This window comes from Prinia subflava, chromosome Z (genome assembly GCF_021018805.1).
Source record: "Prinia subflava isolate CZ2003 ecotype Zambia chromosome Z, Cam_Psub_1.2, whole genome shotgun sequence".
NCBI classification, from domain to species: Eukaryota; Metazoa; Chordata; class Aves; order Passeriformes; family Cisticolidae; genus Prinia; species Prinia subflava.
The window spans coordinates 26,539,335-26,565,366 of record NC_086283.1 but is presented as its reverse complement, the minus strand read 5'-3'; the positions used below and the strand labels follow the sequence as shown (position 1 = coordinate 26,565,366).

General features: G+C 41.3%; 1 protein-coding gene across 6 annotated transcripts; it reads right to left on the bottom strand.

Moving 5' to 3' along the window:
- Window positions 1–388: 388 nt before the first annotated feature.
- ZFYVE16 (zinc finger FYVE-type containing 16) lies at window positions 389–25,967 on the bottom strand. Of its 6 annotated transcripts, none has more exons than XM_063422425.1 (18): window positions 25,837–25,967; window positions 19,438–19,546; window positions 17,098–19,253; window positions 13,850–13,946; window positions 12,766–12,951; window positions 11,850–11,998; window positions 9,584–9,959; window positions 8,848–8,970; window positions 8,595–8,750; window positions 7,812–8,036; window positions 6,941–7,023; window positions 4,951–5,055; window positions 4,382–4,532; window positions 4,112–4,192; window positions 3,425–3,587; window positions 2,972–3,074; window positions 2,406–2,570; window positions 389–2,139 (listed from the first exon to the last, which is right to left on the bottom strand). In XM_063422425.1, exons 2-18 carry the CDS (start codon window positions 19,505–19,507, stop codon window positions 1,978–1,980), a joined length of 4,551 nt encoding a protein of 1,516 aa, XP_063278495.1. In that variant the 5' UTR covers window positions 19,508–19,546; window positions 25,837–25,967; the 3' UTR covers window positions 389–1,977. The 6 variants fall into 6 exon arrangements, with proteins under 6 accessions (XP_063278495.1, XP_063278500.1, XP_063278499.1 ...); XM_063422430.1 differs by having other exon boundaries at window positions 7,812–7,997; XM_063422429.1 differs by having other exon boundaries at window positions 12,775–12,951; window positions 25,837–25,966.
- Between the last annotated feature and the right edge of the window lie 65 nt (window positions 25,968–26,032).

Below are 26,032 nucleotides of genomic sequence, written 5' to 3'. Positions count from 1 at the left end.
CCTGCAGCTCAGACAGACCAGGCCAGGCACAGCCCCTGCCCTAAGCAGGTGCAGAGCTGGGCTGGGATCACACCCTGCATGGCAGTGCCATCATTCCTGACAGAGGGCAGTGCTTGGGAAGTTACCAGCTCTGGCTTTCGGTAAAGGATGTAAATGATGGCAGGGCAAGGGCAGTGAGGTGTGCTGGAACAGCCCGGGCACCCAGGCGTGCCCAGCACTGATGGAACACCGAGCGTGTCTCTCTCCAGGGTGTCGCTGTTGGCTTGTGACACACTGAGGAATGAATCTCGTTTTTGGGGCAACATCAGGAATCCCAGAAAGCTGCAGAGACAGGACAGACACATGCCAAATCTGTCTTTGTTTCTTTATATGTGTAAGAGGCAGAAGGTTGCAAGCACTGTAGTTAACTTTATTGATCATTACTGAAAAGGAGTTAGTAGAGGTTAAGTGCCAAGAGGCAGTTGTTCCTTCAGATGCACTGGCCCTGTCACAGACCCAAAACGCTGTTCAGCCTCTTGCTGGGGCTCCTTCAAGGGCCTCGGTGCAGCTTGTTTTCAACAAGGATGTTTCATTTGTCCTCTGTGTGAGTTCAGCCCTTCTCCCTAATGCAGATTCTCAGAAGAAGTCAGCACAGAAGCTGAAGTGCAGCTCAGTTCCATCCAGGGTAAGATCTCAATGCCTGAACCCTTCTAGGACTGGAGTGTTAAAGCACAGCAGAGCTGATTAGGTTAAATTACAAATTGTTTTTGATACAAAAACAAAATATCCCCTATTAGCATCAAGAAGGCATCCAAGTTTTAATACTCTCATAAAATTGTACCAGCATTTTTACTGAAAACAATAGAGATCTCACATATATTTAGTTTTGGTTCTGTTCTTTACAAGCAGTTGTGTGGCTGCTACCAAACCCCAACTGCAATTCGATGAACCTCAGTACAAATCACATGCATCACAAGTACATAAATAGATCTAAATGACCCGGTATCAAAAATACATCCTATGCAAGAACCTCGGGTATACTAAAAATCCCAGAACAGTTTGGGTTGGAAGGGGCCTTAAAGAGTTCCAACCTGACCTGCCATAGGCAGGGACACCTTCCACTAGAATTAACCTGTTTGTGAAAATTCAGACTTAATACATCTGTTCTCCCTGAAAGCAAAGGCGGCTACTAAAATGTGGCAAAAGCAGTAGACAGGAGCAGAAAAAATACTGCCGAATCCTTGTCTGACTTATTGCTACATGAAGATTACATCAAGGGTAACCTGTTTTTTCTTAATCCTTGAAAGGTCAAATTGATATGGAATTCTAACACAGGGTAAAGAAAAAAAGCACTTTTTATAAAAATAGCATCCATTTAAGTTAGATAAATCCTTATAAATACAAGAAAGAAAACAGTTACTCTATAAAACATTAATTGAGAGCATATGTTCCTGAAGCACCAGCATCACATCCCCAGGTTAATGACCTCAGTGAGGTGTTTATCCACACACCCACAGTGTTCCCCCTGCGCGGCCAGAGCTGCCCTGGCACATGGAGCTCCAGGCAGCTACAGAAGGTCTGGTGTCCTGTGGAAAAGAAACAGTTTTGGGCCAGCCCTGCTCCAGTGTTCAGCTCTTGTAGGGGGAAGCACATGCAGAGATCACACGGAACCCCAGCAACTTTAGTAACACACTAATGTGAGGGTAAGAGGCAGGATCCTATGACTTGGAGTTACACTACACCTGTGAGGAGCAATAAAACCTGCACTCTTCTGCACCTGTATTAAGTATAAACTTTCAGAACTTCATGATACAAACTACAACTCTTTTGCAGTAGAGGAACCAGAGAGGATCTGAGGGGATTAAAAAAAAAACCAAAACAGTTTGAAAAGCTATTAAAACATAACAGGTTCAGAAACTTTAACATTTTTAGTGTTTGTAGCATTACAACTTTGGTGTTCAGACCTAGCAAATCAGTATATGCATGTAATCAGCCTCGTCAAAACAGCTGTTCTATAATGAAAAATAATAATTCCATTTTCAGTGGTAGAGCAGTGGGATCTGACATTCCACCATGAATCACAGGAATCAGAGCACTGTCCAAATCATTCAGGTACTTCTGTGGAAGAAGCTGCCCTCCTGATCCGGCTAAGTATTCAACCTAGGAGGGAAACATATTGATACTAAGTAACAGTTTTTTGTATTAACAAGACCATGCAAAAAGTGCTGTATCACACTGAAAGAATATTTCAGCTACCATGAAGTGAGAAATTAATGACTAAGACAGCTTCTTCCCCAAATGTCATCCTCAGCCTGGATCTTGGGTAGGGCAAAACTCTTGAAACATTGATGGAGAGATCCAAGGTATTTACAAGTGAAGATACTTCAGTGGAAATGGAGTGTGTGCAATAAAAGTTGAAAGCTTACCATGTCTGAGTCAATGGAAACTCTGAGTCCTATCTTATTCATCCCGTTATTTTTCAGGGTTTTAAGGTGAGGGCAAAGAGCAGTGCTGCAGGCAATGGCAATCTCTTTTGCAAACTGGTGGGTAACAGCACCAGATAGTTCATGATCCTTTACAAAATAGTAAACCTGAGATCAGAGAAAGGGAAGGGCAGTCAGCAGCCTGGCACATCCCAAAGTTAGCAAAAAAAATAGCTCAGGATCACTTGCCCCTGAACAGGGCAAGCTTTGATGCTTGTCTGCTGGCAAAGCACCCAAGTATTTCATGCACACAATCAAAATACATCAGGAACCATTGGAACGCCTGCATTAGGCATTTATAGAGCTGTCACTAACAGACTTCAGTCTTTTTCAGAGGAGAAAAATGGTTAGTGTGTAAACTCCCAAGGAGCTGCAGAGAACATTCCGTCTGGCAGGATGGCTACACATAAAATCAGCTCATTTTAACAGTGCCACTTAGTACCATCACATTACCACTTAAATATTCCAAAAGTAGTAAAAAAGGCTCAAGAACTTTGTAATTCACTAACTTCAGTGCACTTCATAACTTTTCCATCTCTTTCAAAGTCTCTGTATTGTGCTTTTTCACTCTGAGTTCCTTCCATTGATTTTCCATCAACTGGGCTTAAAATTCTATGGAAAACAACAGTATGATTAGTAATTTAAACAACATTTATAGTTCAGATATGGTAACTTCTATGAAACAGTATTTAGCCATTCTTTAAGGCTATTTAAACAGCATTACAACAAAATACAATACAGGATTTGCACTATGAAAATACAGATGGTAAAATAAGAAATATCCTAAACAGGGAACTAACAGCATTAATAGAAACCTAATTTTGCAGGTTTAAGACACTATAAAACATCTTTGGTATCAAGTACTTTCTGTCAAAACAGTACTTTAGATTCATTTCAAGAAACTAAAGGCTGATATTTGAGCAAGAATTCTCTCAGATGTCTGGCTTTGGTAGTACATTTACCCTTTGTTTGTTTTCTCTTCATTTTCTACCCAGCAAATATCTACGTATTCTTTCACGTCCCCTGCATCCACTTCTCCACAGATTATTTTGAAGTCCTTCTTGTCTCTTAATGCCTGACGTAGGCTCTTCATTGTTTCTCGTGTTATTTGTACCATTAGTCCATCTAGAAGAAAACCAGTTAAAATTCCACATTATCCACAGGAAAAGCAGCACAGCTTTTTATAAAATATTGGCTTAAATTCTACTGAGACCAACCATTTCTCACAGCTAATTAATAAATGCGCAGAAGTAAACCATCCCCTACCTACAGCACTAAATGTTACATGAAAGAGGAAGAAAACCTTTTTTTGTCAACAGAACTCAAACTAAAAGACCATTTCAAAGTTAATTTTGGAATTTTTTTTTTGCATGTATGTACCAAGTACATGTATTTCAGCAATATGGCAATGAAAAGAGTTTCATAAAGGAAAGACCTGCACCAATTAAACAGAGTTTAAATTTGAATGTTTTAAAACAAGTAGGTGAACTATCATGTATTTTTATGCATTTGTTTGCAGTAGGTTTCATACATAATTAAAAAACCTGAAAAGAAATGTTTGGCTTACTGAGGCATAAAGGCCTTACACAAGACTGCTGCCATTTTTTTTTCTTTTTTAAGTCTCTTAGAGAACAGAACAAAATTCTTACCTTCAACTATACTGGATTTAGCTAAAAATCCTGAAGATGTTTTTAAGGCTCCATTAAACACCACAAAACTTGCACCTGTGACTAGAAAAAGTAGGAAGGAAGTGAGCTCCACTTCATGTCACTCCAGTCAGTCATAATTGACAATACACTTACACTCCTCTCAAAACACAATTTAACGTAACACCAGAGATGCATTTTCTGTGCATCAGCCTAACACTGAACTTCCATTTCTGCTCTAGAAATTTGATTTTTCTCCCCCAGACCTCTTACCTTTCCTGGGCTGTCCCGTGGCACTGATGGCCTGTGTGTGATAGAGACCCTGCTTGTTTTGCACACACACCAAGTGAGAGTCTGCTTCGGGATTGAAACTCGCTCCAATGCTAATTACATGTTCGTTAGAGCAATTGATCACCTTCATCACCTGTCAACACAAAATTTGTCACCACACTGGGTAGATCTCACTAAGAGGGTTTTTTTGGTTGTTGTTTGTTTGGGTTTTTAATTTTCTTTAAAAAAATTACTAAGCAAAACATCATCATCTGGAAATCTGTAAGAGAGAATGTTTGAAAATACATGCTGAAAGATTTGGAAGAAAGTGCTGGTCTTTCAGTATTTAACAGCTATCCTAAATCTCAGCTCCTCATTATCCACCTTCCAGCATATCCCCAAAGGAAGTGTGTGCTCAGGTTGTTGCATGCCCTTCCCATTACACATTTAGGTCAGTATAAAGTTCAGAGAGGGTTTTTTCAAAGAGCTGATGGTAGAGGTGTGACTAGTATTATACAAAAAATGAAGACTTAGAGCAGCTTGGATTAGAAAACTAAAACAGGTGTACTCACCTCATTATACTTCCTTAGGGGTATTTTAATACAGCTTCTACCCATTTCCACGTGAACAAGCAGGTTGTCTATGGTATGCAAAGTATACTGGTAATTTCTAAGGTCCTATAACAGACAAAGTATGTTTAGTATGTTGGCAGACAATTCAGTACTGTTTTCTTACCTTTTCCTTACCTTCATCACTTAGATGAAGGTACTCAAAATACATCTCTAGCACTTCTAAAAAACAGTAATATTAAGAGTGGCTGAAGACTTAGGGATCCCTTCTTGCTCACCAAGTGTATGTGACAGGCACCTCAGTGAATATATTAACAAATTCACAGCGCTGACAGATTAGGTCTATTAACCAACAGGTTATTTACTCTATGGCTACTTCATACACATTAGAATCCCAGTGTTTTAGGGAATGCAAAAATTTCAACACTCTCCCTCTCTGACAGAAAAGTGAAGCATGGAAGCCACGATCTAAATGAGTTTGTTTCCAGGCTCACAGCCTGTCCCCTACAGCTCTAATTTATTGATTTACAGATTGAATACTGCACCATTTCTTATCTCTTTCTGTGACAGAAGTAATCACCCATCACCTCACCCACTTCTGCAAAATTCTGTTTATTTCCAGAACAACATTAGGTATGAAATGGTCTCGTTTGCTTTTACTACTTCAGTTGGAAAAAAGGTATAAAGAGGCTCTTTTCACCAGCTGAGCAAGGCAATCAGTGCCTTCCTCCATCAGCACAGCTGCAGCAAGAAAGGTATTTACAAAACCGTCTCGATGCCCTAAGGTTCCCATGGAACTGGCATCCAGCACTAAGGATGTAAATCACAGGTGCCCTTTGCCTCAGCCACTTGTGTGGGGAGAGGCTCTGCATGACCTCTAACTGAGCATCTGCATCACAGGTGCCAAGGCACCAACAAGAGAACATTTTGTAGCCATGCAGTGACTCAACTCCTGCAAGGAGCACATATTGCCCCTGCCTTCTTCAGGCTGACAAAGCCAGGAAGGGAAATCCAAGTAACTCCAATCCACCTGAAAAGAACTCCACAGAAACCCCATTCAGCAGCAGCACAACAGGAAGGCTGCCCAAAGTCTGAGGGTGCAGTTATGCATTGGAGCTGGCACATCACTGGTGAGGCTGGGAGCTGGCTTATGGATTACAGTGTGAGACTACTACATGAAGAAGAAACGTGCTGTTCATAGATGAGGCACCTCCTCCAGCTGATTGCTTACATACAGTGATTCACACACCTGTGCAGGCAGAAAGGAAAAAGGGGGCAAAGACTGCAGTTTCATCTCAGCTATGTACGTCTCCACACCCAGGAGAGGACGCAGTGATTGCCTAAACGAGACCTGTTTTGCTTTCCATGGCCTTGCCCTGATGCTAGGATGGAAAGTGCTGTAAGTTCTGTGTAAGTATCAGAAGAGAAAGGTTACGGGTCAGAAACATGGGCTTACTGCAATCTGAAATCAAATTATTTGGGCAACAGAGGGAAAGCTTCCACAAGGAATGGTATGAATTCCAGACTTGACTTACGATTTTGCCAAAAAGTCCTTCACAAAAGACAGTCAAGCTGAATAACTGTGGCAAGGTTAAGTTTGTCTGACAAAGTAACTACTACTGCAGTTTCCACAGCGTCTGCCTGTCAAGTGTTTCTTCACATTTAAAATCGTCCTATTTAAGACCAGAATCCCTGCACCACAGTGATGCTCAGAAGAGAAAAATGCACCTGAACAAGGATGACTACCAGCATCAAAGCAAATGCCATTGATGCCAATGGTGCCAAACATCTCCCTCACTCATTAAAAGCCTTTTTTCACTACCAGAACTAATGCATAGCAAGATGAAACAAACAGCTTTTTTAACTCCCTCACCAGTTTTAAGTCTAGTATGAAGAACAAAAGCATTAGCTCTGCTTTCAAGATTTTGTTTGGAGGATATTTCATGTAATTTTGATTACAACAGGAAGGGAAGACAATAAAGTGTCTACTCACAACAAGTAGATTCATAATTGTGTGTCCAATGTCTCCGAAGAGTGGCTTCCGGTGTCTGACACTTACCAAAGGAGTTGGATAGGCTAGGAAGGAAAAAAGTCATATTTACCTATAAACAACTCTAAAACTTGGTATTCCAAGTAGTTTTATAGTTTTTTTCAGCTATATTCTGTCTCCAAATCTCAGTATCTGACCAACCAAAGGAAGCAAAGCCCCTCTTTAATTCTCAGCCTCTGTGTGGTTTCCCCCCACTCCATGGTTATATCTGACAAATTTGAAAAAAACAAAACACAGCAAGTGGTTTGGTAAGAGACAGAACACAGATGGGATCTGGCTGGTAGAGGTCCACTGTGGGCTGCAAAAATCCATGAACAGGTGACAGGTACGTTTATGGACTTGCAGCTTCTACAATAGTGTGCTACAGCCCTTTTATGTGCCTAGATGTTGCCAATGTATTAATAAGTTATCCTTATACGTAATCAATACCTTTATTTGGTTTATGAAGCAGTAATATTTTGCCAATATACTTAACTCAAATAATTTAATTAAAACAACCATTTCATCAGAGTTGTAAACTGGGCTTTAGAATATCCCTTCAAACCTTTCTCCTACAGTCAAAAAAGTCCTTGTATTTTACTGTCAGTTTTGGTTTCTTAGCTTTCTCATCAGCTAAGAGTAAAAAAAAAAGAGAAAGCAAAGAAGTCTAGCAGGACAATGAACATTCCCAAGTGGCTCCACATATTGGGCTTATACAAGTGTAATATAAAATACTGTAAAGATGATTTTAAAACAGCTTGCTTGTCTAAAAACTACTGGTATTTTCCAAGGGGAACTTTAGATTTATACAGCTACTGAAACTATTAAAACTTACCCTCATATTCTGCTCCCAATCTCAACATCAAACGGATTGGAAACACTTTTGCCCAGGGTATTTCAAGCTTATGGATAAGAATGCCACAAAGAAAAGGGTTATCTGGTAGAATCTGATCATCAAGTTTCTGAAAAGTTGGTGAAACAAACAGGAATCCTCCATGTTCTTTGTTGCTGAGAAAGTTTTCTGTAAAAGTAATATTTTCCATATTTTTTATGAACCTTCCTGTAGAAAGAGGAATGGAGAGTGTTTATAGATCTGTGTCACTCACACTTTAGTGCCAAGAGAACTGCTCTAAGCAGTGACCTCTGACACTTGCAAGCCCACCATTTATCTCACATATTCCTGCAGTCAGGTCTCTTAACCCACAGAATAAGAGCACTGTACTTCATCACAAAATGAACCTGACTACAAAACTAAGTTTCTCCAAACAAGCTCCAGAAGTCCTAAACACATCAATTGATGAGTTTTGATCAACAGACCTAAAATATTTACATTTATGAGCACTGTCATGAAGTACCAGATGTTCTAAAATCATAGAGTCAAGGAATCTCAACCACAATATGACTAAACAACAAAAAAACCTGCAAACAGGATGTTTACACAAGTATATGAAACAAATTCTTTTGTTTCTGTTATTTAGAACTCAAGTCTAACACTGCAAGCTCTTTCAACAGAATCATTAGACAAATAATTCAAGAAAAACTACCTATCAACTTTAGGTTTTAAAGATAAGCAAGAATATACTACACAAGAAAAAGTTAAGACATTAAAATGACACACCTTCCATTGCATCTTTATAGATGTCAAGAAATAATTTGAATATTTCACTAGGGAAAACATCTTCATCTGGCAAACGCTGCAACAGAATGACAATTTCTGCCTGACCCAAACCATGCAGTCCATTTGTTGAGAAGCACCAGCACTTTTCTGAGGAATCTTTAAAAAGATAAGATACCACAGTAATGCTGCTTTACAGACAGAGAAGAAAAAAAAAAGGCTTGATTTAATGGAAAAGAAAATGTGCAATACTTACATGTTATTAGCTGCACATTGACAAGCAAGTTTGCATTTAGAATAAAAGTCAATGGATTAGGACCTCCATTCCCAAGCAGCAAGGTGACCTTTTCGTGAAATGGATGTTCCTCCACCAGAAGATCTAAATAAATTAACACATGATTAAGTTAATTATAGCAGCCAATGACCCAAACCTAGAATCACTGTATGACACAGTCATCCCATCCTCCTACCCTGTTATTTATTCCCAAGATTTGAATACCTACGGATCAACCAGAGAAAAGCTTACCCTAAAAATTCAAGGAACATATAGAACCGAAGCAGCAACTTCTAGCAAAGGTGCAAACCAGGGCTACCATTCCTTTGGAAATCCCTGACTGAATGTGTGTTGACTCTTCATCCACACCCTGATTCTGGCAGGTGTTGTTTTCATCCATACCTCTGATGGGCATGGCCACAACCATAATGCAATTAAGTGGTGAAGCATTCTTCTCATAACATACTGATCTTGTTAAAAATGCACAGTCATTACCCAACTATCCAGTATGCAACAAATAAATTACATGAGAAATATATTAAGATATAAATTGCATGCACATGAGTCTGTATTTACAAATAAACAGGGATAGTGGAAGGCATCCCTGCCCATAGCAGGGGGTGGCACTGGATGAGCTTAATGTCCTTTCCAACCCAAACGATTCTAGGACTCTATGTGGAAATATAAACTATTTTCTCAAGATATTATCAGTTGTTACCTTCCCCCTTTTCACCCTTTGCAAGCAGAAGTGGTGGCAGCTGATCACCGTCAGGAAGAAGGCTGATCTCTCGTTGCACCCAGTTTTCTACCCCACACAGCGCTCTGTAACTTGAAGCAGTGACAGGCACATCCCGTGTGCTCTGATCCACTGAACTGGGATTGCTCTTCTCAGCTGCTGCAGGGGAACACTCTTCAGTTCCTAGAGTGTCAGATTTGTAACTGGGTGCCACCTCACTCTGACCTGGAGTGGCCTGCTGTGCACTGTCTGAAGGAACAGAAGGATGTAATTCTTCCATTCTTGTCATCTTATCTTTTTCTTCCTCCAGTTTTTGATTTACATCAGTTACCAGGTCATCTTCCACTGGGTTGGCAGCCTGTGAAGAAGAAATAAAAAAAAAAAGTCTACACTGGCTCACAACCAGCTAAACTTTCATTATTAGCATTCTAGAAGCAAAAAGACAATGAAATCTATCACAAAACTTGAGAATACATTTCCTCCTAATAAGAAAAAACCCAGCAAATCTCTCCTGGATCATCTTTTTTTTTGTTTTGTTTTGTTTTGTTTAGGAGTTACATGGGTGAAGATGCATAGTTAATTTATTTGTTTGGTAACACAAACTGGATCAGCAGTTGAGTACTGCAAACATACTTCTATGCTATTTCTACTGTTCTACTAATAGCTGAATGTAGCTTTGCTCAGTCTGACTAAATTCTGTTTTGGAGTCAAACCCACACTGCTCCCCCACCAAGGCAGGTATGACTAGCAGGTATGAACACAGGCACGTTAGGATAGCAGCTGTCATAAAAAATGAAAAAAATCTCACCCAAGACCCCTCCAAGAGAGAGACCCCTCCCCTCATCCAAAAACAGAGATGTGCATTATGGTTCTTTAAACTTGGATCCTATATCCAGAGGGAAGACTTTGTCCATACAACAAGAAAAAAACCTGGCAACTTTATGCTTGCCCTCTAGCAGTTCTCCTGGTGTCCCACCAGCTTCCAGCAAATCCTCCATTTAACAAATGCTGCCACAAAATAAAAAAAAAGCCACCAACCTCAAAGTGAGGATTCCACAAAAACACAGACAAAAACATGACTACACTGGCTAGTAATAGACTTCTTCCCGGAATCTGCTTGCCGATGTTTCATACCACTTGGCATTTCTGCCCTTCACAGCACCCTGTGGCAGCACTTTCAGCATTTTGTGTTGCCTTTGCTTCAGAGCTGCACTGTGCTCATTTTGTCTGAGCTTCTGAGGCTGCACAGGAAAACTATCAACTAATTTTAGTCTTCCACTCACTTTGTCATGCTGCTTTTAGTTTTAGACATTGCTCATCTTCCGCAAGTGCAAATATCCTGCTCATTCCCCAAAATGAGAGACAGCCTGTATCTTTTGATTATTCCAACTCTTTTTGACTTGATTACTACAGTTCTTCATGAGTAAAAGCTGGTTTAAATGCTATACACCTGATAAGTGTTCAGATCCTCTATATACAAATAATAAAGATCTGGTTTTTTAGCTTTAACAATATATTTTAAAAACTTTTGAGTGCTATGAGAATCATGGAACTTATTACTTGAGACAGTGCTTCAGTGCTATGTTGTATCTTAAAAAGGTTCCTGAAGAACCTCGCTAAGTATTTCCACAGCAAACTTATACCTCTTCTTTGGACTTTTCTCTTAAAGTGCAGTTCATTCAACAGTATGCACATGACTCGTGATAAAAAAACCAACCCCCTCTCAGTTTAATATTAGTTCATACTAGAAGCAATTAACAGATTTTGTTGCACCCTATAACGTGGTATTGCAGGGCACTAAGCAACTAGATTAGTCTAATCCATCACGGAAACTCTAGCAGGCCACTGGAAATAAACAACCACAAATTTGCACTATAAGCATGTTGCTAATGACAGGCTTAAGAACTGTGGCTGAAGTCACCTTCACAAAAGTGGTCCACCAAACAATGTATACAAAAAAAAAAACCACTGCTTTGGCAAATTTTCAGTCACACCAGTTTTAAAATTCACAGACACCTCAAACCAAACAAGGTTTTCCTTTGAAATTTTTGCTTGGTTTTAGTCAAATTGAAAGTTACTACAATGTTTTTCAACCCAAGGACTTCACAGCCCCTGCCAAAAATACTCAAATATTGTCACAGGTTCCAAAGGCTGTGAATCAGAAGTCATGGTGCATAAGGGGCCCATCCATGGCAAGCAAAGGTCTCCCAACAGGCAGCTCATGCAGCTAAACCATCCCAACTCCTACCGCGAGTGTCTCCGGTAGGTCTGGATTCACTGGGCTGGAGTCCTGCGACCTCTTGGCTCCTGAGGAAAGCTTTGCTGTGTCTGCCACTTCCCCGTTTGGCAAAATACCATCTGCAAACCAAACCCTCTTCTGCTCTCTGGGGCAGAGCCCTGCAACAGGTTAAAACATCAGCTCCGTATTATCGCATTGTTCCAACACCTGAAAGGGACAAAAGTGAAGCCCCTTCTCCCCACCAAATGTACAGACAATCTGCTTACTGGAATTAAGCACAGGGAGAGGCTGACATCAGCCAGTCTCCAATCAGGCAAATACATGCAACAAAATCTCTCATTTGCAGAGGAAGCTGCCCTGCTACAGTTAAATCTATCAATTCTTATTACGGACGGCTACTTCCTCAACCATCCCTCTGTAATGACGTAAGAATGAAATGTACATCACAACTAAAAGATGAAATACACTGCAAAAGAGGTTGATTTTAACCCTTTGTTTAAAAATGTGTTTTCTTTGAAGAAGGTCAGATGTTTAATAAAACTGGAACACTAGTTAGTCACTAATCATTGGTATTTACACAGAGAATTAACCTTTGCTCCTCCCTTGTAACTTCTCCCTGAACAGCTAGCTACTTTTTGTCTTTACTCTAAGACTGGCAGTCCAACACAAGCCAGAGATCTCCCAGGACATGTAAAAATTATAAAATGGACAGCTACACAAGATGATTTACAATACAAAGAAAGAAGGTAATGAAAAAAATAACATCCACGTTTCATAAATAGAGATTTAGGACCAGCTTAGGCCTGGCACCAAAATTGGGGAGTGAAAATGTTTCCATTCAGAGTGTTCCTGTTCCACACAAAAAATGTGATAAGCAGCTCTTCCCAAAGAGACTCTCAAAGTGTTAGATATATGTTATATTTACCATCTGTACCTTCAAAACCAGGTTGTTTAAGTGCTGAGATCGGCAACAATGCAGATGGTGAAGGAGAGCTGGCACTACCAGGCATCTGAGCCTCCTCTACAGATGGAACCGTGGAAGAATGTTCAGAGGAGACACTGGAATTGGGGACAGGACCAGTTGGACTCATCATCCTTTCAAATGCCTGTGCTAAAATAATGTGGTTAGTTTTTAAGACCTCAAAATTGATTAAATTCCATTTGCAGAGCAGTACTGTGGGTGGGTGGGGTTTTCTTGGCAGAGGCAATGCACAGTTTGTGATCTAGCTTCCAAACTGTTGTATGGAAAAAAATTTAGATTTATCTTCTACCTGCATAATTGCCTCATTTCTCATGAGATAAAGAGACCTCCCCTTGTCCTCCAGGAAGCATTGCAGTGACTATATCACTGTGACCCCTGACCCTTGGGGCAAATCCATGTCACATCTGTCAGGCTGAACTCCACTCAGGTGGCCTGTTCAAAACCTGACATGTTTTCAACTTATTTTACATACCCATCAATAGGACCTCAATTGTTTCCCCTGATATTTTCATAAGCATTCATGGTTAGCTTCCAGTTAAGAAAAGGTTATCTGATGAATCATTTACTGCAGCCCTGGTAAGTGACTCGTAAAAGCACCAGGAAAGGAAACAGCACTGAGTGGGCAAACAACATGTGAGAACAAGCAGGGATGTGGCCTTTAAACACGCAGAGGGCTACTGTGGAGGGAGGATAACTCCTGCTAGATTCTAGATGACTCAAAAGGATAAATTGTATTCTGCTATAATTTCCTATTTATAGTAGGACTCTATTTTCCCATAGAGTTAAAAACTACTTTGTTGTTGTTGTTGTTGTTTTTTGTCTTTTGTTTTAATAAAAAACAACCAACTTGAGACTCAAAGTTCAAAATAAGACCTAGAATCCAATTAAGAAGTACTATTATTCTTTATCCCTCCATCTCAGAAACAGGAAAACCTACACCAATTAAAGTAATCAGGCTCCCAAAAAAGAACAAAGGTTAGAAAGATATTTCAATGATTACTGCAATTACTCAAAAAAACCTCTTTACCTTTATTAATATCATCATAACAGCCAGTGCAGACTCTTGCTTCCTTCTCCATGTAGTGCAGTTTGCATTTTCTTTTGCAACAGTTACCACAAAAAACCTGAATCAGAAAAGGACTGTATTAAATATTATAGACATACTGCACAGCAAATAGGAAACTCTTAAAAAAATACACTTGCTTCATTCTAAACCATCTGCAGCATTGTATTCAAGCCTGTATCTTAATCCCTGACAAAGAAATCCTCAGAAAAAACATAAATAACAAAGAACAAAACCCGTAATATACACCCAGCAGAAAGCAGCAACATGGAGGACTCAACTGAAATTCCATTAAAATTCTTATCTGGAGTGATGAAAAGAATTTCAGGTCACACCACCTATCCCAAATTCACTCCTACTTTTGATCCTCCTTTAAAGTATCTTACATTACACACCAGCGCTAGGGCCAAGGACTGAGATGCAGAGTTGGGACTTGCTTTGGTGCTTTAGGAACATCTCTGCAGCACTGTGTGCTCACCATGGCTCTCAGGAAGCTGTCACCAGTCTGTCAGACATCAAGGCTGCCTCTCCACCTGGGGACAGCAGGGTGCCCAGAGCTCCCTGCTGCAGGCTCCTGGGGCAGGCTGGCTCATGCGCTGAGGCTGCTGAGTGGCTCTCCTGCTCCCTCAGCAAGAACAAGCAGTGCTGCCTGCACGGGACAAGCTCACTTCAGACAAGTATTTTCAAGGAACGCTGCTTTGGAAGAACAGAATATGCTCTTCTATTCCAATAGGATATATATCCCATCTATTTTTAAGCAGAAACGAGGGGAAAGTGTGTCTCATTAGCCTGGACAACATCTACACAATCCTATTCAAAGAATTATGTCTTTAGAATAGATGGTGTTTTGCAAGAGTTGCCATAAATATCTGGAGCTTTTGTCGCTTTCCCCTCATGTTCTCTCAAGGATGATCTGCAAGTTTTTAACGAGTCACACCATTTTTAGCTATATGCAGACTCTGGAGCCTTTACAAAAGATCTTCTGAAACCCCTAAAGTTCTTCTCTACTCCTAATTGCTCCCAATCCAGAAAAACCAACTGGATCAAAGGGTGATGACAGGGGGAAATCCCCAACAGTAGTGGCACAGGAAAAAAGAAAGTTATTACAACTAACTCCTCTAAGCATGAAAAGTCGCTGTAAAAGCAGTGATTGATCAGTGTAATATGAGCTAAAAAAAGAAACTATTCCAGCTGCTTCTGGATTAGTGCCACAGGTAATCTACCTCAATAGTAAACACGCATGCTCAGGACATGCATTAAGAATGTAATTGATGAGGATTAATTGCTAATCAGTTATAATCCACTTCAGGGCTTCAAATGCCAAGCAGCAGAGTCCACTGCAAGAAGTACTCTCCTCATACCCTTGGTGACTGGTTCCTGCAGGGGATTGCAGGAGGATTAATCCTAATGCACCTAAAAGGTGAAGCCAAAGTAAGGGACAGGAGAAAGGAGGTGAATAGCTGAGCAAACAACTGGGTCCTGGTTGAACTAGGAAGACGAAGGGTACCACAGCAAGAGACAAACACCTGGACAAAGGAACTGCAAAGCTGTTTGGCCTTTGCAGGGCTGCAGATGGGAGAGAAAACAGGAACCACTAACTTCACACTTCCTTCCAGCACAGATGCCACAGTCTACAAGTTTTCATTGATAAAGGAGAGGTGAGATCATGGGAATCCATACAATTGTCTTCTAGAACAGTCCACAGAGGACAACTGTGAATTCCTACCAGCTTTCCCTTATTTTCCAAGTGGCTCAAGACACAACAAACAAGAGCTTCACAAGAAATGTCTGCTTTGGGATTTTTTAAGACAAAAAAGTTGCTATTAAAAAGACAAAAAGTCTTACAAGGCAGAAAGTTAAGCTGCACATTCAGACAAGCTATAATTGCACAGCACTGCCAGATCTGTAAGGTTTAGACAACCCATGCTGCCTTCACTATTTTCCTAATAAAGGGACACCTAGATGGTCCCACCAATTACACTGCTTTTCTGCCAAGAGCCCCTCAGCTGACACACTCACAGCTGTCAACAGGACCGTGCAGTGAAGGGTCTCCCATCCCCATCTCTAGACAACGTATGAGAAGTTCACAGCAAATGTAAAACGGGAACTGGAAGTCAGTCAGTCTTGTGACTAAAACAGAGCCCACTCTGAAGGACTGTGTTTTAAACCATCACAAAATCTCACCAGGATATTCTGGCAGTAAATTCAATGGCACAAGGAGTTCTTAATTTCCCGGACACTCCAATTCACACCTACATCTTAGCTCACACTGGTTGCAGCTGAGTAAACGAGCATCATGCTTTGAATACACAGTGCTAGAAGACAGGTGGAAAGAAAAACCTCCATGCCTTTCCTGGTGGTGCTAAACATTGGGGATGCAAATATCTAGTACTGACACTAACAGATCAGATAAACCTAAAATTTAGTAGTGACACTGACTCTTTGCTCTGTCTCCTCATCCTTGGAGCTTACAGAGCAACACTGAACAGTGAGGTCATTAGTATTGCTAGTGTTTCCATTTATGCACTAGTACAACCCACCGCAGATCACAAGGGAATTCTCAGCTGAGTATCAGCTCTGGCATCACTCTCTGTAGAAGACCTCAGGTTGAAAAAATGTTCTGTAATTACCCATTTTGTTGATGAATCATATACTTTTCCCCTAAGATGAGTTCCTTAGAAAATGATACATCTAAACACACCAGGAGACAGATTTAGACCATAAATACTTTTGCATTGGTACTGCTGCTACAGCTCCTGAAAGACTGAAATTCCCTCAGGTTCATGGGCAGTACTCTACAGTTACAATCACTAGCAAAACCACTGATGAGTCTCATCATCACCACCTCATTTTTTAAAACATAAATACTTAAGTTAAAAGCTCAATAAGCCGATTCAGTAAGATTATGACGAAGGAGTCCATTATCTCATCTCCTCTATTCCATGTAAAACACATCAGCGTAGTCACTAATGGCAGATAAGAACTTACTCTGTACTTCCTTTTAACCACAATTTTCACAAAAAAGGTCATATGTTTCTTAATTAACATCAGTCTTTAGGTTCCTATGGAGGGAAAATAAAAACTGGTCTTTGTTAAATAAAGTATTTTGAGCCTAGAAAGCTTCTGTCAATTTTCTTTCCCCTCTCTATCCTGATTATGCCTAAATCACAATCTCCATTTTCTGTCAGCAGCACAAGACCCCTTCCACTTACCTTCCCACAGGCTCGGCAGTGGTGTCGTCTCTTTGTGAAGGTGAACTTGGCCTGGCAGTTCATGCAGTTGGGTGCCTCTGAGTCAGGGACCCACAGGGGCTGTTTCCATGACAGAGTTGGAGGTGTTTTATGTGATTTGCTGCTTTCAGATGTTTGATTTCCTCCAGCTTCAGAGCGGCTTTCCCCAGGTTCAGAATTATTACCAATATTCACACTAGCGTCTGAGAGGGGAGCTTCTGGGATGACAGAACCAGATTCTTGATTTTCTCTTTCAAGTTCGTTTGTTCTATTCAGTTGTTCCTGACCAGCAGCTCCTCGAGAAAGCTCAAGCAACTGCTTTGGTTTTGCACCTTTAATACAAACGTCAGAAGCCAGAGCTCCACTGCCACTCTCAGTCATGCCCTGACTACCAGACATGCTGACTTCTGCTGCAGCTTCCGCCTCATTGTCAGGAATAGATGCTTTAAGGTTACTACTAATGCTCACTATCTCCTCCAGCTCTGTTTGCATAAGTTCTTCGTTGACCTCCATCAAATCTAGGTTGTTCAGATCTGTTAAATTCCCTCCATCTGCATCAGCTTCCATCAAGTTACCATCACTGTCTGAAGACCTCAACACACTGGACTGCAGACTTTGTCCATACAAGAAATCATCAAGCTCTGCATCGCTTATTAGAATATCACTTTTAATAACATTCTCAACAGTGAAGTCAGCCATAACAGAGCTCATGCTCTCATCATAACAGGTGTCTATACCAACACCATATGGGTCAGCTCCAAGGTCAAGAGAAGCAGAATAAAAAGCTTTGATTTGCTGAGAATCACCATCATCAATTACATTCTCAGTATTGTATTTCTCTCCATCCCTACTTTTTTCTGCAGTACTTTCACTGATTTCAGCTAAATCTTCTTGCCCATGGCAGCTAATATTTTCACAGGATTCCCTGCGGGGGAGACGAGTTTTAGACTCTCCAGCAGGAACAGTTACAGTATCACTAATAACAACTGCCACTGTATCTTGAGGTAGAGGATTAACCTTTTCTTCTGTTACAACTAATGAACCACACATGGACACAGGAAGGGAAAGACAAGACAGAGATGTCTGAACATCCTCAGCTGACACACACGAACCGGAAACACTGCTTAGTATTTCACTGCTATTAAGTTCTTCACTATCTAAATTCTCTTCCATGTCTTCCTTTTCCAATTCTACTTCAGCTCCTATTTGACACGAGGAGCCTGGTAAGACACAATTTCCAGGTATTGTTGCATTGCTGTTGTGCAACAGATGCCTCTTCGGCAGATCTGAAGGCATGGAATCAGCATTACTCCCATCATTTGGGTCTACCTTTCCTATGGCATTTCCTCCATACACTTCTTTGCTTGCTGCAGAGCATGCACTGTTGTCTTGTGGTTCAAAAGGCAGTTTTTCACAGGCTTTCTGTTCTTTGGGACTTTGTGCATTCAAACTCTGTGATGTTACAGTGACACATTCAGTATCAAGGGCAGCAGTTTGTCCAGGGTGGTTGAATACTTCATTGCACTTTACAGGTTCCGTCCTGTGTTGATCATCCCACAGGCCCAGGACTGTTCCTTCACCATAACTCTCTGATTTTAAAGTGAAATTATTACTTTGCTCTGCAGTCAGATGCCCTGAATCTTGTAACACTGAGTCGCCACCACTCTGCTCTGTGCAGGTAGCACCGCTGCAGTCAGGCGGTGTCACACAAAGAGGAATGGGGACGCAAGACACGCCGCAGCCAGCGGGCCCTTCGCTGCCCTGGAAGTCATCTGGCTGCAGCTTCCGAGTCCCTTCACGAGCAGCCACTGAGTGGATTAAATTCGCTGTGTCACTGACAAGGTCACACACGGGTATGCTACACCTCCCCAGGCTCAAAGTCTGAATTTCATGTAGTGAACCACTGTCCACAGTGGACAAAAGGTCAGGTCCAGCAACAGCCTTCTCTTTGGGTGGTGAGAAACTGAGCACATCACTTGTCCCTGCAGGGGCACAGAGAGAGCTCTCCTCTGGGTCAGGACATCTGGCAGCATCCTCTGGCAGCTCTGGTGCTGGGTGTGCATGCTCTAAGCAATCCAGGACTGAAGAAAGCTTTGAGTCATAGGGATTTTGAGGTGTTCTGAAGCACTCACATTCATCTATTTTAAGCAAGAAGAGATCAAAAGCAAAATTTATAAGACTCTTCTCTTCCCACAGTGTACTCCCTCTCCATCCCATCTACTCATCAATACAAGCTTTTACTTAGCAGATGCTACTTTCGAACTCCATGGTAACAGTCATTTGACCATGTACTTCCATGAAAAAGGCAATGCAGAAACCAACCTGTATTCTGCTCAAATTCATCAAGCAGTTTGTCCAAGTCACAGACTGCAGCTTTAAAGTAACTGTCCATTCTAGTCACAGCTCTAGTGAAGCCTTAGCCTTCTTAAACCTACAGAGAAAAATACAGCTTTTAATTCAAAGTGTTTTTTGTTTACAAAGCCCAAGTGCTCGTATTAGAGAGCCGCTCATATGAGGTATTTTTTTATTTTTATAAATACTTTGTTCTCTCTCCATGCAAACAAACCCTAAGCACAAACAGGGCTGCAGCCTCCAAGTATTCTAGATATGTTCAGTGTACTTAGCACTATGGACAATAAACCCCCAAATTCACTTCAAATTGCAAAATTGAGGCTACTTATTTTAAAAAAAAATGCATCTGAAAGCATCTGCTATGGCATTACAATGTCAGCAAGGTCACAGGCAAAAAACAAAACAGGCCATTATTACCTTTTAACACAACTGAACTGTGTAAATAATAATAAAAATTAAAAATCCAACATAGTAGTTCAGCTTATCATTTCTGTTCTACTCAAAACACTTAAACAACTATACTTCTGAGACCTCAAGAACATAAAACTCTTATTTATAGATTTATCAGCTGATTAGAAAGCTACCTATTTATCAACCACATTCCCCACTGCAAAACACCCTGGTTTATTTGTTTAATGAACCTTTCCAGACACTCAATTTTATGGCTCTTTGGTCACTCAGAATTGCTTTCCAACTGCACATCTTGTTCAATGGCTGAACACACATACAGTGGAACTACCCATCAAACCTCAATATTTACAGTTTCTTTGAGCAAACTGAAGAGGCTGAGATCCATTTAGTCTAGTGTCTGCAAACTACACCTCTGGAAAGCTATCTAGTTTTCCTTCTGCTTTTATCAGTGCATTCAGCCTCTGCACTGACTTAACACCCTACCCCAATGCAGCTGGTGTTGTGACCACCTAGTAATGTCCAACCACCCTTCTAAAATCCTAGAGCCCAAACAAATACTTAAATCCTCTCACACTACTCATGCCACCCTGCAGCTACAGATCAAGATTCCGTGCCTTACTTCCCCCTCACTGAATAGCTCAGATCAAGAGCTTTAACTTATGTTAATATGTAACTGTTCACCGCCTGTGATGCAGTTTTTACCACGTTATTATGCATGGACAAGAACACTTTAAGGCAACGTGAAGTTCAAACAGAGGTTTGCAAAAGCATAAGAAAGGTGAAACAAACACGCAGCAATGCAGTACTTTTTGTCCATAGGTAAGCCAACAATGAACAACCCGAATGTATCACTGTTTTGATATCCATGGCCATTAGTTAGTCCCAGCCAAGGTCTTCAGGCTGCACTCTAATGCAAGTGTCCGACAGTTGTCTGCTCAAAGAGCAGCAAGCACAGACTCAGTGCCCCTTCTCCTCACCCATCTGAATACAGCTCTTTCCTGTAACAATCACAGCCTCCCGGAGAGGGAGATGTAACAACATGAACTGGAAGTTATGTCAATTAAGAACCTTACACGATTAACAACTTTGGTGATTCACTGAGAGACATCAAAGTACAGATCTCACCCCTAAAGCACGTATCTGTGGACAGTCAATAGTCAGATAGACCACATAAACAAGAAATATTGAAGGGTTACAAGAAAACCGGGCATCAGAAGATGTCTAATGTTGATTTGTGTTCTCTGTGGGTATTTATTATACAATTTCACCAGACAGCACAGATATCAATAAAAACAGAAGCTTATAAAAAACAAAAACCTTCCCTATTTAAAAAAAATACTGGGTGAGGCAAGTAATTATTCCATCTTCCTTTGCCTTTTATTTTAAAAGACCTAGAGAATATTCATTGTGTTGCACTATTGAGAGACACACAACAAATTCTGATTTAAGCATAAGGGCATTATTAGACTTCAACACTATCTCTTATTAGATTACAATGCTAATTAGAAGGGTGTATTGATGCTGTACAGCGTTGGCCCACTAAACTCTCCAAAAAACAGAACTCAGTGAAAAGAACTGTAGAACTAAAAATCATATGTCAATATTTATAGCTATTTAATACAGATTAACTCACTTCTACAGAGAGTTTAGAAAACTATCATACCTCAGTCTACCAATCCTATAATGTTGCTCTGTTTAGTTAAATCTATTTTTTAAGTAAAATGGTTGTTTGATTTGGTAAAATGTTTTGAATAACTAGCCTAACCTTGAAAAACTAGCATATGTATTATTCCTACTTCCACTACTCTTTCCTCAAATTTTTCATAGGTTTTCATCTTTCCTACAGTAGGCCTACAAACAAAAAACTGAAACCCACAACAAAATCAAAACCCCCAAAAGAGGGCAGACCAGCACTAACCCCTTGTCCCTCTAGCACCTCTCTGTCCTGACTTCATGTGTCTGCATCACCAAAGAATTGTAAAAGCATTCTAGTTTCTCATGTTTCAAATCCTCTTTAAGCAAGAGGAACAAGTTTTATTTTCTGCTGCCTGGCTTTGCCTGCAGCCTGTCCCAATGCTTACACTGATGGACTAGAAGCTATGGAAAAGCTCTGGTGACACGTTTTTGTTAAATGGTTGCTTTCTTCCCGGAGCGAAGAGTCTGGAGAAACCACCTGCTTCAACAAAAGGCATTTGTTTTGAGCATATTCGTTTAAGACTTTGCAACAGAAGAATTACATTACACTGCAATTATCAGAAACCAGGAGCACCACCACTGTATACATTTTTTTAGGTAGGCACAACTGTTGTTTTCTGAATGTGTTTTTAGAGCTCTGAATGCAGTCACTTAGACACTCTCTAAACTAGTTCACAGATTAGTATTTTTTAAAAATAAACTTAATGCTTATAACTTTATCTGAGGCAAAAAATTCCTAATAGTGCAAAGAGACATACAACTTAAGGCTATCACCAGGTCCATTTTATAAATATTTTTAAAACTCTTAAACAATATTTAAATCACTGTCTGTTAAAGACTACATGCTTTCAATTAAAGATAAATATTTATGTAGGAGGGGACCTGATGATAAAATAGCAGTCCATCTCAAAATGGGAAAATAATAACCAAAGCACAAAAGGTACTACAAAGAAGTGCACACTGGACATGTCACTTCTCCAGATACACCTTTGCTGCGTCCCCAAACAGGCTCATCTTAGATCTCCAACAAACGGTCTGACATTCCCAACACAGCACCACACAGACCTAGGAAACAGAGGCAATAGTTCTACCACATTAAAACTGGTAACTATTAACTGTGGAATGCAAATCCCGAGAACTCGATGACTGCACTCACGGCAAGTGTGAGAGGGCATTTAAAAACACTTCATAGGCTTCAAGACCTCTTTTATATCCTTTATAAATTACTTATCCCTTCTAACGTAACAGGTAATAACATCTTCCAGAGTTCAAAACCAACATTCCACTGGGGATTTCTCAATACACTCTTATTTAAAGGAGAAGATAACACACAGCTGCTGGGATACTGAGTGGCCAATTTAGAAGATGGATTGCCAGGGCTTTTTTTCCAGATACACTCTGTAAATGGAGGTAGTTAGCAGTTTTCAGTGGTGATGACTTTCGAAACAGAATGGATACGTTAATTATTACCAAGTAACCAATTCAAGGTCTGGAGACAAGCTACCTTTTGATGTCTAAGAACCCCTGAAAACTGCTCTCTGTAGTGATCGTACGTATGGGCACTACCAGACCTGCAGTTTGTTACAGCTGCAGAGGCCAGGCCTGCTTTTACACAAAACAAACTAAAACAGCCCAATCTGGGGTTTAGAGGCAAAGGGATACAAAAGGGCACATGGGTCTCCCTTCTAGAGATCTTACCACAGGAGCCACTTTAATTCTGGACACAACAACTGCAGTCTTTTTGCTCACTGCACAGTTACATTGTTTCAGCTCCATCACAGTGTTTAATCATTATATTTAGCCTGAGCAGAAAGCTGTACTGAGGATTTTAAGAGGACTGAAATGTTGGGGTTTTTTTCACCTTACCACCCCAGCAACTACCACAAGCAGAACAAAATCTCCACTATAAACACGACCACTAAGCACTAAGTTCACAGTAAAATGCTCATGGACTACACTGTGTCCTTTCTCCCAACCTAAGGATGATGCCACAATGATTTTTTTGCCTTTTCTTTTAATATACTTTTTACATATTCTCAGTACCCTTAACATCCATATTTGCAATTCTTTAGGCCTCATATTTTAGCATAATCCTAGTATTCTACCAGGCCAAAAGACCAAACATCACCAAAGCCTCACAGTTAGAAACCAGAAAACCTTACACTGTCTTGAGAAACCAAAACCCCTCTCTAAAACACATCCTGTAAACTAAGATTAGACCCATCTAAGAAAAAATACTTTAAAATAAAAAAACCCACACCATTAATTTAAACCTCTCATTAAAACGTCTTTGATAAATATACTAATTTACAAAATCTATAAAACTGTATACAGCAAATACTGTATATATGCCTTTTGGCATATTCCACCTTGACAAATTATTACACCATAAAAATCCTTATTAAATACCAAAATAAATCCCCTTTTATCCCTTACCCATGTCTAACTCTTAATTCTAAGACCAACAAAAAGGCAACAGGGGTACTGAAGGAATTTAACAACAGCCCCCTCCCATGCCTCAACACCATACACCCACACATAGGCCTGAGGCCCTATAGGCAAAAAGTTTAAGGGAACAGCTGCCCACAGAACTCATCAGCAATAAACCGGATAGAGAAGTTGAGTACAACCAAACAAACACTGCATGAAAAATTTAAATAAAAACAAAAACTATTCTTGCTGAGCAAAACAACTTATTGCCTAAACCAAAAGCTGAGGTGGCTGCTGCCACAGCAAATTCAGGAGCTGAATCACAGGGTGAAGACAAAAGCTGCAGAAGTTTTCAGACATATAAGGACAAGCTTACAGGACACACCACAACAAACTGTCCTGTCTGAAAAATGCCATTCCGTTATTTAAGCACAGACTCCTCAGAAGGACAGAACTCCATCAGCAGTGTAATGACATTACCACCGTCACAGCTCTACCCTGCATCACCTTCAGCTTCTGAGGATTTTCCGTTCTTCCACCCACTCACAAAACCTTACTCCTCTAAACTGAGAACAGTATTACTCACACCATCCCGAGAATCACAGAACCACTGAATTATTAGGATTAGAAAGGACCTCTGGAGCTAATCCAGCCCAACCCCCTGCCCAGCCAGGGTCCCCTGGAGCAGTGACATAGGAACGTGTCCGGCTGGGGTTGGGATGTTCAGGGACATGCAGGGACACTCCAGGCCCTCCCTGGGCAGCTGTTCCAGGGCTCTGCCCCTCCATGGAGAGAAGTTCTTCCTCCTGCTGGGGTGGAACTTGCTGTGGTTTATTTGATGGCCTTTGCTCCTCATCCTGGCACCGGCACCACTGAGCAGGGCCTGGCCCCATCCTCTGGCACCCCTTGGAGATGTTTGTATGGATTGATGGGATCCCCTCTCAGCCTTCCCTTCTCCAGCCTGACCAGGCCCAGCTCCCACAGTCTCTGCCCAGCACAGAGATGCTCCACACCCCAAATCCTCTCTGTGGCCTCCCCTGGGCCCTCTCCACTAGACTTTTCTCTTTCTTCTGCCATGAAGCCCAGAACCAGACACAGCAAACTGGATGCAGAAAACCGACCAGTTCTGACTCCCAGCAGCATCCGGCACACCACTGGCAACAGCAGCCCATCCATCCGGGGAGGAAGGAGCTGGCTGCCCTGGACAGACACAACCCACGTACACTGTCCCGTGCCACCACCGGCTCCGTCAGCATTTGTCACTTAAGTGACAGAAAATGGGTATAGAGCGGGATTGGAGCGGGCCTAGCAGTTCACTCCTCAGCGGAAATCACTGTTCCCTCAACGTCCCCCTTCCTCTGATTTGCATTGTTAGTGAGCTGAGGCTCCTATCAGACCTCCTCGGCCCCAGAGCTCTGACAGCACCTGGCTCTGCTCAGCTGGACCCTCTGCCGTACTCCCCAGAAGGTGTTAATGAACTAGGTCTCTGCCACTACTGCTCGTATTTAAACACAGACTCAAAATGTTTTACACTCTGTTAATGCGTGTAAGTGTACAGTGTAAGACTGTTCATTACACTCTATATACCACATATGTATTCTCTAAAAACCTATAATCTCATATATTTTACTTTAGATACCATATATATTCTTCATATACTCTATTTAATATTCTTGATATATAAACTATATTCTATACACCGTATATAAAAACAAACGGAACAGCAGTAAACAATAATATCACTAACACCCCCAAACCTCCGGGGGCAGATAGCCCACCCAGTTAACCTCAGCCAGATGTCAGACTCCCAGAGCCGCGTAGCCCCGACCTCACCCGGCCGCTTCGGGGCCGTCTCCCCTCAGGGCCCGCCCCGGCCCCGCCGGCGGCTCCGGGCGGCGGCCTCGACCCTCCGCTGCGGGCAATGCGCCTGCGCGGCCACACCCACGCATGACGTTATCGCGACCGGACCCATCCGCACCCTGCGCATGCGCTTCCCGCCACGGCCGGCGTGGGGCGCAGCCTGAGGAAG

Bases quoted from the DNA above. Each gene is read 5' to 3' on its own strand.
- ZFYVE16 (XM_063422425.1), bottom strand. From the start codon at position 19,507: ATGGACAGTTACTTTAAAGCTGCAGTCTGTGACTTGGACAAACTGCTT. The intron at 12,952-13,849 runs GTAAAGAGGTTT...ACATTATTTTAG, and splicing joins TTATGATGATATTAATAAAG to CACAGGCATTTGAAAGGATG. The intron at 8,037-8,594 runs GTGTGTCATTTT...CTCTTTCTACAG, and splicing joins CTATAAAGATGCAATGGAAG to GAAGGTTCATAAAAAATATG.